At 33.0% G+C, this 17,316-nt stretch overlaps 1 protein-coding gene across 16 annotated transcripts in view; it reads left to right on the top strand.

Moving 5' to 3' along the window:
* sif (still life) overlaps window positions 1–17,316 on the top strand; it is a 378,461-nt gene that overhangs the window by 200,652 nt on the left and 160,493 nt on the right. For all 16 annotated transcript variants that reach the window (XM_070111162.1, XM_070111161.1, XM_070111165.1 and 13 more), the window contains one exon: window positions 674–805. In XM_070111162.1, the coding sequence (XP_069967263.1) occupies window positions 674–805 (132 nt within the window). The remainder of the gene's footprint in view (window positions 1–673; window positions 806–17,316) is intronic.

Below are 17,316 nucleotides of genomic sequence, written 5' to 3'. Positions count from 1 at the left end.
TTATTGTAGCTACATACCTGAGGCTCAATGCTGCATAGAATGTTTTGAAGTTGCAGTTGGGAGCAAAAAATTCAAAAATGTACAAAATCGATGTATTTTAATTAGGCTGCATAGTTTGAAAAAGTTGCTTGCAAACGAAAATATTTGCATGTAGCCATAGTCTGAACTTTTCAGCCAAATTAGTGAGTTCCAGCCAACACTGTTTTCTAGCACTTTTCTCTGAGCGGAGAGAGAGATAGACAATTTTTTGTTTTTTTTTGTTGTTTTTTTTTCATATGCAAGAAGGTTATTTAGAGTAAAGCAGATCTTGTGTGAAAACATCTCAGTTATTGAGAATTTAGATTCAGCGATTCTCAGCAATATTGAAGGATTCTCGAAATTTTAGTAATCGTTGGTAATACTGCTTGGAATGGGCTTTCTTCTTGGGAGCATGAAATATGGTTGCACTATGAAAAAGAATCTTGTCTCCGAGGCATTTGAATTATTTTTATATGGGATATAATCTATACTCTATAGAGAGGTATTCTAAGTATACAATTTATTTCTGAGGATATAACAGTTGTTTGGGTGTTTTTATTTTGCCCTTATTGGAGTCTATAAGTCTTAAGCAATGATGTGAAATTACTAATAAACAACTAAACAAATTATTAATATGAATTATTTCTGATTTTAGGTTGAATTAGAAAACTGGGTAAACAGTATTCACAGCGCATGCGCTGCGGCATTTGCACGACACCGCGGCAAAACTGGAACTTTACATTTGTTACAAGAAGAGATTTTCCGCTTGGAGAAGGCCATCGAATCGGTAAGTCGAGATAATTATATTTACTGTATTGAAATTTGGCAAAATATCTAAGTATTTCTAAGTAAAGAAAATTAATACTTTTGCACATACATAAAGTTATTATAAGCGCGAAAGCGAAATGTATGGTATTTTTCTTGAAAATTATTTATTAATTTTTCAATATTTTAAAACTTTAAAGTAGTTTCTCTCCGCTATATTGTATATACTTGTGGCAATACTTTTTTTTCTGCTCTTAGTCTCCTTATTTGCTATTAATTTGACTTCGAATTCCGCTGCTTCTATCGAGTATTTTAATAGAAATCTTTATCAAAGCCTTCAAAATATGCTCCTCTTGAGCCATAACAAGCATGCCAGCGCTCAATTCAATTTACAATACACTTTCCGAAGCTTATGGCTGGGATGGTCTTCGATATCTTTAGCGAATAACTTTTAAATTCTTCAATGGGCTGATGGACGTTCCCTGAAATGCACTTTTCAATCTTGAAAACAGGAAAAAATCAAAGGGAGCCAAACCTGGTGAAAACTGTGGCTGAACGATGACTTTCCTTTCGTGTTTAGCCTAAAAGTCAGACATGATAAAATGTGAAGGCGTACTAGCGTGGTTCAAAATGCATACGGTTTTTGTTCACACATTTGACATTTTACGATATGTTAGACTACAATTAAACAAAACTATTAACCTTTTTATGAATATGAGATGGTCTCTGAGACCTACAGATCACTTTTGCCTTATAAAGTGGTTAGCTCAGTCTACATTGTCTCAAAAAAGATGTCTAACTTTGAAAATTTATTCCGAGCATAAGGTCAAAAATCAAGTTTACTTCTTTCATGTTTAATTAAACATTTATTTGAGTAAATAAAATACTTTTTATCGTGTTTTTAATACAAAATAACAGTTAATGGGTCAAACTTCAAAGTCATCTTTTTCAAAAGAGCTTCGACTCGGGCAACGGTGATACCAGGAACTCTTCCCAGCTAAAACAAAATAAAAAAGTGGGATCTTTCTAAGACTTATTAGTACAGTAACTACATTTTTAGCCAGCAACAAAAATTTTTGATGAGTCCAAAAACCGCGAATATTATTAAAAAAATTTAGATAGTTCAGAAGATTAAGCGAAATGTCTTTTACTTTCGATTTGAAAAGTTTGTGAAACGTGAAAAAATGTTTACAATTCTTTAAAGCTTTAATTGACCACCGAAGAGAGTCTTTAAGATTATTATTTCTCTATATACATTTAAATTACATTTAAAATCTTTAAAATTATCAAAATATTAGTGCTTCAACTGAAGTGTATTTTATGCTGAAGTTTTCTGAAAAATTATAGACCGACATTAATTCCGTTATACAGTTGCGTCTTGTCATAATCATCTTGCAATTAAATGCACGAGAAACTCAAGCGTTGCAGCGATATTAGTTAGTGCTCGGAACACTATTGTCAGTTGGCAGCTACGCACATGCATACATACAAGAATATATATTATACATATACATATGGTGAATATTAGGGTGAGCCAAAGTCAAACCTATCTATAATTCATGGATTAAAATGAAGCGAAATGAACCTATATACAGAACTTTTAGATAGACGAAATTGTTTAGTAGAAAAAAATTACACTGAGACAGATTTTATTAAGGAAATTTTATGTTAAACAAGAATGCGCAATGTAAACATGTGTATTCTTTTATCCTTATTTTTATACCCTGAAAACGGTAAGTTTGACAAGATGCTTGTAACACCCAAAAAGAAAGGTTGGAGACCCTATCAAATATATATGTATGTATATAAATGATCAGCACGACGAGCAGAATTAATTTAGCCATGTTCGAACTGGTACCTCAGTTTGTGAGATATCGACCTGAAATTACGCAGAAATTCGTTTCTCACCATTTGGACAACTACAAGTATAGCATGTAGATGTCATACAAACTGACCGAACCAATTCGAGTCTTTGTATATAACAAAAACCTTTTTTACTCTACAAAGTACCTTCACAAAACTCGGCATAGCTTGTTATACAAAGCAACGCTACAATCTCCGAAAAAATTATTCAGATCGGACAACTATACAACTGACATACCAACTGACCGATCAAAACCAAGACAAAGTTTTTTTTTATATCCTATTATGCTATAAAAAAATGCACCTGTGAACGATATTATAGCTTCGGCTTAACTGCCATTAACGTTTTTCTTGTTTTTATCTGAATATAAGTTCATTTTTACCCATCAATTCAATTAGCTAACTTTTGACTCACCCTAATAAGCACCACCCTGTACATAGTAAAAAGTTGGAAAATTGAAATGAAAGAGTTAAAATGAGAGCATAAAATAACGAGAGATCGCAAGAAAACCAACGAATTCGCTTGAAGTAATACAGTTATCTGACAAGCTGCAACAAATGTCCGAAGCACTTGCTGACAGCGTAGCTCGTTTGCGTAATAACATGCACAGCTGTGGCAGAATTTATGAGCGTAATTTGCTGTCCACAAGCGTTCATGAACTTGGTTTAATCAGCAGTTAGACGAAAAAAAAAAAAACAAGCATTGAAACCGCTACAACAACGATGATGTGGTGTTTTAAGGCATTCTGGGCCAGAGTGTGGCCAGCGTGGAGTCACACAAAAAGCTTTCTTGTTAGCGACAAACACTTACAAGCTAAGCATAACATAGTTTTTTACTGTTATTGGCACAATACAATTGGTCACACAATTGCCACTCACAAACACACACACACACACCGCTGCATATATGTTTGTGAGTGCGTAAATTTGTTGCCAGTCATCATTTACATATTGTATTTGATTACCCAATGTGATTTGTGCCACCGACTGGCCGCTTGTCCGCCTGCTCAACACATTTCTCCAATTGCGCCACAAAGTATGCTACAAATTATTCCCATGCCTGGTTGGTGCACAAAATCGTATTTTAAAATTACTAGAGGGAATTCTATTTATAGGTTTGTTTTGCTGTTATGTTGTTATGTGTGTGCGTCATGCGTTTGCTCTCAACGGATGTCCGAAAGGCAACGTAAATTTTCTACCAAGAAAACAAATCACAAATTGCAATTACAAAGTTACACACACGCGCAGAGACGCAGAGACACAAGAGCACACAAATGGGCATACAAACAAAGGCGCCATACACACCAATAAACACACACATACATACATATGTATCCACTACTCACCCCTTGGACTCCAGCTTTACTCTCTTTCTACTCTCCATTCCACGTGAGTTACTATTGCCGAGTTGAGTTTCAGGCGCCGTCATGTGGTCACATAATAGAAATACAATAGACAAATGTACGCCTATGTGTATGTGTGTTTGCATGCTGATATTGTCCTTCTGTCGTCGCAGCATAACTGTCAATGTAAGATTTATATGTTTGTATGTGCAAAGCCATTGGTTCCCTCGAGTGACCCAATCAGTAGAGTTGCTCACATCACTCTGTCGTCCACATGAATATTTGCCATGCAAGATTTATCGACCATAAATACAATATGTGTGGTGTGTAAAAACTTAGAAACGCATAGCATTTAAAGAGCGCTTTGGGAGTAGTTATCAAGTAAGTAGTTTGTAGTTGGTTGCTTTGGCACATTTTTATAATGAAATTCAGTTTTATATTACCTAAATCTCTAGAATCATCTATATAAAGTATGTTTTGCATTTTATATTCAAAACTCAATTTTCCCAGTAAATCTCAAAAAAAAAAAGGTTTTTCTACAGCTTTTTGTTCCACATATTATTCACGTTTAAAAGCACATTAGTTTCATATAGCCTTAAGCAGTTTTTGTCATTTTCAAAAGTTTCGTGACATTTGATAGCTGTTCTAACAGTTTAAACATTTCATACATTGTTTTTGGGAATACCGCTGAAATTAAAGTCTTTTGCCAAATATAAATTCGAGTCAGTTCGCGTTAGATTAAGTTGAGAGCGCGTTTCTAATAGCAATCTTACTTGGACAGCTTAAAACGCCAGTCCGTTGTGGTACCTAAAACTCTTATATTATAGAAAAAGAAATACCCTCGCAAATCAAGGAAGCGCTTTGAGCCTATCAGCAATTTGTTGAGATGGGTATTGTCAATATCACCTATGTTACCTGGTTCGCCGAAGGTAAGACTGCTAAGATGTTACAACCTGAGTGTTGCAAAGGTTGGGCATACAAGTAACAGGAGAAAGTGCCTAGATGATTCCTCCTCACCCTTCTCCATACAACTTTGACAACTTAGGTTTGATACGATTTTTAGCGCTACCGCATGAATGCTTATTGGACAATGTACAGTAAAAATAACTACGATAGCGGTAAGATCAACTTTGTTAAGGAAAAGTTGTTCAGTAGATATCCTGCATTTTATGCTAGACCAAAAGGAATTCGGAGTGGCACAGGAAGAGATGCGTCGAACAGCGACTACTAAGCGCTCGCAAGGTATATTACTATAATGCAAGATGCCAATGAAGATCTAACTCGGTTCCATTTCGTTGTGAGCGGGCCAAGAGTGCTCCCCGGCTAGCTCATCCTCTTTGCAGTAACCCGCGATTTACCAGAGGCTTTAATCCGACTTGACGGAGAAGTTCACTATTAATTTTCGATGCCCTTTTTAATTTTATCATGGGTTCATGCGCCAATAATGCTTAAGAAGCGATCTGTTTTGGCCAACTTCATCGATGATCTCACTGAAACTCTTAACGATTACAATAGAATAGAGTATACCAAATCTAAATCACATAAATCATTAGATCCGATTTGCCAACTATCGACCGCTTTCGCAAAATTTTGACAGCAGCGTTGTAGCATTGAATATCATTAGGCAAGAAACTTATTCAACCAGCGACAAACTTTCGCAAACTACTAACCATTGTCATACTATCGCACAACTCTATATTAGACCAAGCAATTCACACCAAAGCTACAAGTTAAGCAAACTAGTGACCACTTGAAGTGACTATCGAACTGAGATATTGAGTCTCGTTCCATATGTGGCATTTATAACTTTGTGCAATATTCATGCCCAAACCAGAAAAAAACCCATTTGTTTTCAATTTTATGCTAAGCCCATCGCCATTTCAGCTCCCTGCCACCTCAATCAGTACTCTTCGGGGACATTGTTTTATTTCTTCTATTTTTTGTTTTATTTTTCCGTTTCATTTGCATTTGCTATTGCCATTTCTTTTTCCTACGAACTTCGTAAAGTTTATTTGTGTATTTTTTTAATTTTTTATTTTTTGTTTTTCGCTTTTCCTTCCGTCTATTTCCATTTGGTCTCGGCGCTCTGTTCCGCATTCATGGCAATACCGTGTGAAAATATCGTCGGTGGTATGAAAAATTAAAACTTCCTGTGCATATGTGAATTGATTATTTAGTTGCTGCTGCCAGAAGCCAGAACCGGTGTGATGTCACTTTATCAACTTTCCATTTGTTTTTCTTTTCGAATTTACATTTCGGCACTCGTACATTCGTCCACTTAGATGTGGCTACTACATATGTATACATTTCGGTTCCAATTTAAAATTGTCTAAACTTCCTTTTAAAATAAATTTAATAAAGATAAGTTTGAATAAAATCCAATTACTGCTCAATTATACCTTTGACTTAATTTACCGTAAATGTATAATGCCTCACAAAATGTATTGAAAGAAACCTGGAAACAAAGAACACAGAGTTAAAGGTGAGACCTCTAAAAGCAGATTTCATTTTTAAGAGTTCAATCTAATACTGGTAACGAAATAATCGAATGAGTTTACGACGCTTTTAATAATAAATTTTATTTCTACCAAATTGGGTTGCCAAATTTAAACAAAAAAATTAAAAAATAATTTTATAGCAAATCTATGCCTGCATATAGTTTTCTACCTTTCAATAAAATATCCTAGTATTTACTGTCGTAACTTTAGGATTAGAAAAGTTGCCACCTTTCTAAAAAGTGTTATTAACAACAAATGTCTTAGTATATTCAACAGTGGTCTTCTTATAAACTACATTACAACATTTTCGTTATTTTCAAATTTAGAAGAGTTGCCATCTTTTCGAAAACATATATTAGCAGCAAATGTCTTGCTGTGTCTCACTTCTAAGACTACTCTTACCAAACGCAAATAAAAATTTTATATTGTTAACTTTTCTATTTAGTGAAGTTGCCAGCTTTGTCAAAAATCAATTTTTCACACAATATATAAGTTCATTTTATAAATATATATATTTATATTGTGTAATGAAACTAAATAATTAAACACTCTTCTCTAAAAAGGATTTAACTTAAGTAATCTCAATTTTTAATTTACATATATAATTTTTATTTAGACGAACCCTTAGACGAGTTAATGTCATTAAAAAAAATTAGCTATTTTAGCTAGCTGATTAGAGTCAATAGAAAAGTTTCAGTATTGCAGTTTCGGTTGAATTATACATATGTAGAAAGTTTTAATACAGAAGTTTTTGCCCGAAACTGTGTTGCCACGTAATTAAAAATATATGAAATAAATTAAAAATAAATTATAATATAACAAAATTTGTGTCCTTGAATTCATAAAGGCTTAAGACGTTTTTCGAGTAGAAATGTTGAAATATTTGTTATAATAGTACACCATATATACAATATAATAGGGTTGCTGTTGATATTAAATAATAATTATAATAATGTTAATGTTATAATTGGTACATATCGAGCAAATTTTTACATCTCAACGAAATTGGAAAAAACTGTAAAGTCCTAAGAAGTCGCCACGTAACGTTCGGTTATATTTTTATTAGAAACTATACGGTATTGACCTTATTCACATTAAGATATTGATATAACTAATGTAATATAATATTAATATAATATATTAAGTATATTTTTAAAGAAAAAACAAAAACGAAGTATAGCAATTTATATTTATTCAAAAAAAAAAAAATAAATAAATAAAAAATAAAATAAAAATATTGCCACCTTAATAATATTATCTGAATCTACTAATTTAACAATTCTGCTTTGAATAATTGTTAATTATTTAAAAGTACATTTTATAACGTCGTAATTTAAATTTTTGGTCTTAATACTTGTATTATAAAAATAAATCGATTTACAACTTAAAATTTTGAAATAAATTCACAATCACGTGAGAAAAATTTACAAGATTTTAGCTAAAAATTTATTTTTATAGTTGCCATCTATTAAAATGACTGTTAACAGTTGACAACTGTACGCAATTGCTGTAAATTGATAGGGTTGACATATATTCTCAATTTCATATTTATTTTCATTTGCTGAATGTAGGCAAAATTTACAAAAATATAGAAATGTATATAATATATATGAAAACCCCCATACGTTTTCTACGAAAAACTCAAATTCAGAGTTGCCAAATAAGTTTTTTTTTTTTTGTTGACAATTTAGTATTTATTTCAATTTGTTGAAAAGGGAGGAAAGGAAGAAAAAAAATTTATATAAAAATATCGAGTACAGGGTTGCTAACTTATTTTGAATTTTGGTTAGTAACCTAATATTCATTTGGATTTCTTGAAAGTAATAAAATGTATATAAATATATACGCATATGCATTCTCAAACTACATATTGATTTATTTCGTAAAAATTTAATTTCAGCGTTGCCAACTTTTGTTTTTTTTAATCATGAATATTTACAGCTAATTGTTTTAAGTGAAACTCTCTGTGATATATCTTTCAAAAATGATTTTAATACATCAAAATCTATTATGCAATAAGCAAATAAAGGGAACTCTTAATCAAAATTTACATACATATATTTTAGTTTTAATTTGGTAACTATATTTTATGAAATATTTTTAATTTAAGAAAGCATAAGCAATAGAAATATGCTTACTTTCGTTACCACAATTGCGTAAAATTCTCTTTTTCTGAGAAATTTTTTCATATTTTCAACTGCTAACAACCAACTTCAACACATTCAGCTGCTGTCAACAGATACATATACAAACATACATCTACTTATATATACACACATTTAATATACAACAATTCTTCACTGTTATCCCCCACTTTCCCACACAAACACACACACACACGTATGTGGGCTTTTACAGTCGTCTCTCATATACAATTCACTGTGATTCTCAACTCCCTGTTGGCTCACTTGCCACAGTTGCGTTTTAATATGACACTCGACCCATATTTCATTGCTAACAATACATGACGACTATAAACGCACAAATTACTTGCGGATACAAGTGTGTAGAAGTGTATGATTACAGTGGCAAATGTTCGGTGCGTATTTACATAAACAGTTGCGTGTATCTATATATATGTGTGCATGTGTATCTGGTTCAAAATTACATGTGTGTGTATCTTTCAATGTTTATAGTATAATGTTGATAAACGCGTTGAGAGAGTTTGGGCCCGGATTCCCTCGCAGTTCTTGTTTGGGAATTTGGAAAAGCTGGATATTCAGCTTTCAAAATGTTAACTTCCCAATTCCTTTTTTTCTTAAAATTTAACAATATTTAGCTAAAAAAAATAATTGGCACCACTGAAAAATTATTTGAAACAACATTTTATATATATTTTTCTACGTTAAAATTTTGAATTCGGCCTTTATTATTTAAAGCATGAAATTATCTCTAACAATAAACGGCAATCCTATATTTATATGAAAACTGACTCCTAATCAAAGTATGTATAGTAATTCAAAGTTTTTGAATCTTTTATATTATGGTTTTGGTATAATTCATTGTTAATAAATTCTTATTGGAAACTGTTAACAAAAATGTTAATAATAATATGTACATTAGCGTGGAGCGAAAAAAAAATTTTTTTTAGCCTGAGGGTAAAGTTTGTAGATTATAAAAAAAAAGAAAATTTATGGAAAATAAAATTGTTAACAAAAAAAAATATATACAAATTTTTGCTCCACCCTAATATATGTACATATATACATATATAATCATATGTAATTGTTTTCATATTTGAAAATATTATATTTTAAATTAGCTATACTCTTAGTAAAAATAAATTACAAATTGCAAATAAATGGCTACTCATTTTGAATCACAGCTATGAAATTAAACATTCGAAAGTGCAGTATTTGACAGTACTAATACTTATTATTGAATTTCCAAAACTAATTCAACATAATTCCAATATTCTCCAAACAAGTTGACACATTGATGATTTCTAAATTATTTTTGTGCTAATAAATTTTTTAAATGTGTCAACCCTGGCGAAAAGTTATGATAATTTTTAAAAAATATATATACAAACGGCTTAAGAACATTTTCTAGGGTATTTTTTAAATTTCGTAGAATTATGACCAGTTTCTGCGGACAAGTGCCAGCTAACAGTACACCACTTTTGTTAAGTATTTTAGACTTATACATTTTTAAAGTGTGGTAACCCTGCTAGAAATTTCTGCTAATACTTAAAACAATATAAACAAAAACTGCTTTTCCTTGATTGCTTTAAGCAGATGAAATAATTTACATTAATTGAAAACTAAATGGCAACCCTATGAATGTTAATGCGCAAATAATGCAATTTGTGAATTTTAAAACATTTCAACAGTAAACCAGTTTTTAAGTATTTTTGTACTAAAAAATTTTTAAAGTATGGCAACCATGGTGAAAAAGTTATGCTAATCCTTAAAAACTGTGAACAAAAACGACTTAAGGAAACTTTCTGAAAAATATTGCTAAAAATTCTAGAATTATGACGAGTCACTGCTGACAACTAACAACTGACAGTTGACAATTTAAACTTATGAAGTAGAAGAGAAATTTTTCGGCATTATTAATCGGCATAACTACTTACTACATACAAAAATATATTATGTACATATGTATTATATGAGTATGCCGCAACAAAGCAATACCAACAAAAATTGTATCACACTAGTGAGATACAGTCAAATACATATATATGTAGTACCATTACAATTCAGTATTTACATACAAACATAAGTCCACTTAAGCCAAGATACACTCACACATATATAATATTTTAATTTAAAATTCCGTGAAATATAGAAAAGAATACCTCGCAACCACATATATACAAACCAACAGCTGTCAGCTTACTTACACACACACCAGTATATTTTAATATAATTGTATTCATCTCTCGTGATTTATAAGCATAAAAATAAATTCCATCAAAGGACTGACACATATATACATATATATGCATACACACATCTTTACAGACATATGATCCACGTTTAATCGCCTGAGCCTAGTAAATAACATATTCGAACATATGTCTGCACAGATTTATACACTTCCTGCTATTTGAAAATCAAAATCACTCTATTCTCCGCCACTTAACTGCTTCCTCTACCACTTGTACATTATTGTTGCTGCTACTTTACTTTCCTTTTTTTGTTGTTGTTTTTGATTACTCATCCGCCTTGTGTCAAGGCGTCCATTCTCTCATTTCATTGTGAATTGTGCACGCGGCTGGCGCGGCTGGGGCGTCCACGTCATTTGGCCTCCATATCAACAGCAATGCTCACACTCGCATACGCACCCACCCACGTACATACATAGTATATTATGTGTGTTGGAGATACTCGGCCCGCAGCTCATGCGAATATCCTGCCACTGAACGAACTATCAAAATTCAATTTGTGTTCCCATTGTAAGACTCTATGCCAACCAAAATCGAAAAAAACAAGAAATCGCGTGTCTAACCAGTAGAACAGCCTGCTGCTAGTACGTTGGACTTTTGTGTGTCACTGTGCTGTGCGTGGATGTGTGTGTGTTTCTGGGCACATTCCCTCACTAGTAGTTATTGGGGAATTGTGGAGTTGTTGGCTATTCGCATTGGCAGCGAGCGCATAACAAGTGCCTGGCAGGCCGACAGCTCAGTAAGTTCAATGAATTTCAAGCCCTACGCCCACATACACAAGTACACACATGCATAACATAGCACAAAATGAGCAAAGCAGTTGATAGCAAATACATATGCACAAACAAGTGTGTGTTTGTATGTATTTATGTTCGCACTCATCACTCGACTAATGACTGCGTGGCGTTTGCGTTTTTCACTTTAAAACTTTAATATCAATTTTAATTGCTTTTAACATTAAAAATTGTGATTATAATTTTTATAGTTTTACTTTATGGACAGCTTGTGTTTAATTTCAATCGTAAAAGAAAGCTTAAACATTTTTTATTGATATTAAAAATTCATAACCGCAGTTTTACGGATTCGTGGCTGTTTGAACCAGCTCTCAATATGCGTGACAGACTTCAGATTTTCAATGTTTTTCAGCAGTATATTATTTTTAAGTATTTGTTTGCAAAATAATTTCTTTAATTATGGCAACCCTAGCGAGAAAGTTAGGCAAATCCTCACAAAATGTGTACATAAACGACTTAAGAAATCTTCAAAAACATTTTTTTTTCAAAACTTCGTAAAATATGACCAGTCACTGTGGACAAGTGACAGCTAACAGTTGACAATTGTGACAATGTCATGAAACTTTAAGGAAACTTTTAAATTAATTTTTGGAAAATAAAATTTAAGTTAAGGCATTTCAACAGTGTACTATTTTTAAGTATTTTTGTACCAACAAGTTTTTAAAATGTGGCAACTCTGCCGAAAAAGTTATGCAAATCCTCATAAAATGTGTACATAAACGACTTAAGAAATCTTCAAAAAATTTTTTTTTCAAAACTTTGTAAAATTATGACCGAGTCACTGTGGACAAGTGACAGCTAACAGTTGACAATTGTGACAATGTCATGAAACTTTAAGGAAACTTTTAAATTAATTTTTGGAAAATAAAATTTAAGTTAAGGCATTTCAACAGTGCACCATTGTTTAAGTATTTTTGTACCAACAAGTTTTTAAAATGTGGCAACTCTACCGAAAAAGTTAGGCGAATCCTCACAAAATGTGTACATAAACGACTTAAGAAATCTTCTTAAAATTTTTTTTTCAAAACTTTGTAAAATTATGACCAGTCACTGTGGACAAGTGACAGCTGAACAAAAACCAAATTTTTTTTGGACTGGAGGTTTTGGTTCTGTTCGAATGGAGAAGACTGAATGTCATTTGTATGGCCTAAGCTAGCTGGAAAGATGTTTTCAGTTGACTTTGGGTTCTAATCAAGTGTCTCCACTAGCAATATGAACACAGCTCGATAATTGAAAAAGTAAGCTAGATATCCATTTAAAATGTTGCCTTGAAATTACTACAGAAGACTCCATCGTCCAATTATCTCCAAGTTATCTCGTTTTATGGCACGGTAAAATTAAAGGTTGATTAATCAAACCAATTATTTTCGATTCGATTTAAATTTCTACTGATCCTCCGAATTCTCCGACTGATCCTCATTTAAGATAAAATCGAAAAACCATTATTCGAGAATGAAACGATTTCTTCTCTATGCAAACTGGTTCAATACGCTGTCGAAGTAAAAAGAACACTCTAAATTCGATCTTTTCACCTTTTTATTTTAAACCCATGAGGAGGGGCTAAATTCGGGTGTAACCGAACATTTTATACTCTTCCAGCTTCCAAGAACTAAAGCCGGAGAAAATTCTTTTCGAATTTCAATAATGACAAATATTTTCGGTAAAAGGTTAGCAATATTAACTGACGTCCACATATTCGGTATGTGGGGGCCTGAATAGTTTCTGTCCGATTTGCACAACTTCTGGTCATAGGGTGTTAAGCCTCACAGACAATAGTCAGGCAAAGTTTTATTCAGTTATTCGTATATTGATTGGTTTTTGGTTTGTATGATGGAAAGTGAAAGAATCAGTTGGAATTTAAAATTGTGTTATATGGAAAGTTAGGTATTTCGTCTGATTTCGTCCATTTTAGCAATGTAACGTAGGAATGTCAGAATAATAATACTTACTGAATTTGGTTTGAAATCGGTTGTGTAGATCAATGCTATAATCCAATTCCATCCCTCTGCAATACCAACCCTCTTTGGGTGCCAAGGAATTTGTGTACCAAGTTTCATCAAGATATTTCAATTACTCTTGATATGTTAAACAATTTTTAGGTTATAAAACTATTGTCAAACGTCAATATCACAACGTGAGCGAAAAAAAATAATACAATTTCCTTTTGAAAATTTTTCTATTCTTTTTTTTTTTTTTTGTTTTTGAAGAACCTCTGCATGGTTTCTTATTTCTTCAAGATTATGCCACAAACTAATTAGTACAAAAATGCATTTCTTTGCCACAATTGGCGTTGAAGAATGCAAAATGATGCAATCAAACTTCAAGCACGTATTATTAGTTACCAACGCAATCGAAATGTAAAAACGTAATTAAAAAAGCAGAGTCAACGAAAAAAAAACAAAGAGAATGAACAAAACTATTACAACTAATAAAATAATAAAACGCAGACACGAAGAATGGCGAAAATTTAAATAGAACTCTGTCAAGGCATTACAATGAGCGCTACGTGGAACTATTTACTACCCCGCTCCTCACCCGCGCTTGTAAACGTAAGTGTTCTTGGAAAAAGTTAGACGCTGTAAACTTCATTTGCGTTCGTTCGAAAGCGTTCGAATTCGGCAGCGCTGCTGACAGGCACAGACGATATGCCATTGCAGCTGCGGCATTGACTTTTTTTTTGAACTATTTCTGTTTTGTTTTTGATTTCGTTTCGCTTTTTACTTTTGTTAGCAATTTTCTTTCGGTTTTCATTGGCTTCGCGACTTCCTTTCGAGTGGTAATTAAAAATTTCGTTCATGCCACAGCTTTCGGAAAAAGTTCGCCAAAGGCAAAAACGACAAAAACAACACACAACAACAAAAAAAACAACAGCTACAAACAAAAACAAAAAAGGCATGAAAAAATCTTAAACATAAAAATAATACACTGAAAACACAAACTAAGATATGAAAAGCGTAGCGACGAAAGCTTGTGCAAAAAACAACAACAACAAAAACAGCATGAAATGTGGAAAGTCAGCGGCTAATTAAAGCATTTTACGCTTATTTTACTCTTTGTGGCGACATCAACCAGTTGCAGCAGCAACAACACGACTGCAGTTAAAACAACAAAAACATGCTGGTAGCTGTTTGTTTCTGTTGTTGCTTTCATTACTCCGTAATGGCAAAAACGCTAAAAAATCGCATTTTTTCGAAAGTTATGAAAAGCAATGAGCAAAGCGCGGCATAGTTCATGACCACATAATTTTACGCCGCCAACAGCAACAGCAACCAACTATGAGCGGACATGGTAAACTTTCGCGGCAGCAACTTTGTTTGGAAAAAAAAACTGAATTTTACCAATAGTTTACCGTTATTTTGCTGCTCCTGCTATTGAGAGCATCTGCCGTACTCACAACAATTATAACGGCACTACCATCGCCACAATGGTAATGAAATCTGAAAATAAACGCTCGCGCATAAGTTCGGCCAAGTGAGGCTTTAATGAAATCATTGCGCAATAATATTATATTTGAATGAATATTTAATGTTGTCTGCATTTAAAATTAGTTCAAGTTTTTTGATGATTTATTCTTGAAGAAGAGTAATTAGTGGTATTAGGCTTTAAAGGGTATTTTGGCCAAACTTCTTGCGAACCGTTTTCTGCATAAAAAGCGTTTCATGATAAGCTCCTTCGCTATAAATGGCAAAAATGCATTGTTCTTCCCCCCAAATTAAAATACCATTAACAATTAAGTGGACTCGTGGTCTGCGATGGTACATTCCCACCTCTAGAATTTAGCTTTCTCCATATTTTTCTCTCATATCAGTGCTTCTCATAACATTGACCACTAAATATGATCCCTTTCTGGTTATGTTTCGGTAAATAAAAGTTCATACCTGTTGGAACCATTTAACTGGTTTCTTCTTCTTCATTGGCAATAGAACAGTGGGTCCATCTGTGGCGAGAATACAAAGCTACCTACCTCTATCATTTGCGTGGTGACCCCAATTATACATCCCAAGTGTTGACAGGTACCTCAGCTCTGGATGCAATGGATGCGTAGAGGCTCTTATTTCCGTTTTCCAACCGTAAGGCTCAAATCCAACGATCTTTCCGCTGGAGCATCGTCTTTCATGACGTGACCAACGAATTCATTGCATTTTTATGCCCTTATATATTCATGTCACCGTAGAGCTCACACAATCCGTGATTCCATTTTGTTCGCTACTCATCGCTAGAGCTTGCATAAAGAGCTTCCGAATCACAGTTCTTTCGAATGAGCCAAGTGTTTACCCATCTCGTTGCGTCTACGTCTATGCTTCATAGGACCGTAATGATAAGAGACTTATACGAGTATAGCGTAATTTTTGTTCGTCGAGTGAGAGATCTGCTTCTCAATTGCCTACCGATCCTAAAAGCGATTCAACGCTTATTAAATTGACAAAAAGTTGCGAATAACTCTTTCATAATGCTCACCATTAATGGTTACATTGGCTCCATTTTTATGGCACAATTCCAGCTGCATAAAAACTACATCACGCAAAAACTTTTTCAGCATACAAAGTGGCTATACGATTGTACCGCCTCGAAATACGGAAGTTTTATTTATTTATGCACTCATTCAACCAGAAATGTACGCCACTCTTGATGACGCTGTGGTGGTAATAGAGTAAATGTTAGCTTGTAGTACAGAATGAGAGTTGTCTTCTTCAGTAAATTCTATACTCTTAGAAAACACTTCATATAATCGTGTGATCATAAATTTCGAATTTGCTATTCCTTTTAAAAAATATTTTTGTTCTGTCATAAGTCTCGCCTTCTTAATATTCAGTTTTCCTTCCTTTTGCGCTTAAATGTAGGCAACACTTTTTGTATGAAGCAATTTGTAAATGTGAACTAGTGGAACAGCTTTATTACTCAGAAGTACGCTTCGTTCAGCAGTCAGTTCAGTTCTCTTCCAGATTCCTTTTAATAAATTAAGGTTAGGATATAAAATTAATAATAAGATATTTAAAATATTACCGCCTTCTAATTTGCTATGAAAATTTATTTTGCAATATGTATTGCTCAATGAATGCTATACACTTTTACAATTTTTTAAGATCAATTCATAAATAAATATATTTCGACGATAATGCTTCAGAATGCTAGTATAATGTCTTTGATTTAGCTCAGTTCCAAACTTCTAAACATTTCCATTTTAATTTTATAACTTCTCCACTGATGTTAAGTCACCTCTCCTCAGCTTAACATTCGTTCTAATAAAACTAAAAGTATTTATAATCACCTCTGAAGTAATTACTTGCTTTCTACCAAGAAATAAAATTAAAAGTCACCCATTCCGTTTTTAACAGAAGTCAAACAATTAATTTTAAGTACGAGTACTAAAATAATTGCATTCTCTTCTTGGCAAGTATGGAAGAATAATTTCAAACGAAGTAGAATTTCTGACATCTGCACTTAACGCTTTACGCCTTTGTTCATCTCTTAATCTCCTCCACCACTTTGGTTGATGAATTGTTACGCGAGTTGGTTACTTACTTTTGTCGTCAACAAAATTGTTTATACAAAAATGAGCGCAAAGAATGTCAACATTATACAGGGTGTAACATTTGTGATATGTGTTGCCTTTTTCCTAAGGGGTTATATGAATCGCAAGT

The sequence above is a fragment of the Bactrocera oleae genome, chromosome 6, assembly GCF_042242935.1.
Source record: "Bactrocera oleae isolate idBacOlea1 chromosome 6, idBacOlea1, whole genome shotgun sequence".
Classification (NCBI taxonomy): domain Eukaryota; kingdom Metazoa; phylum Arthropoda; class Insecta; order Diptera; family Tephritidae; genus Bactrocera; species Bactrocera oleae.
The sequence above is the reverse complement of the archived record's forward strand: the minus strand, read 5'-3'. Positions and strand labels throughout refer to the sequence as shown.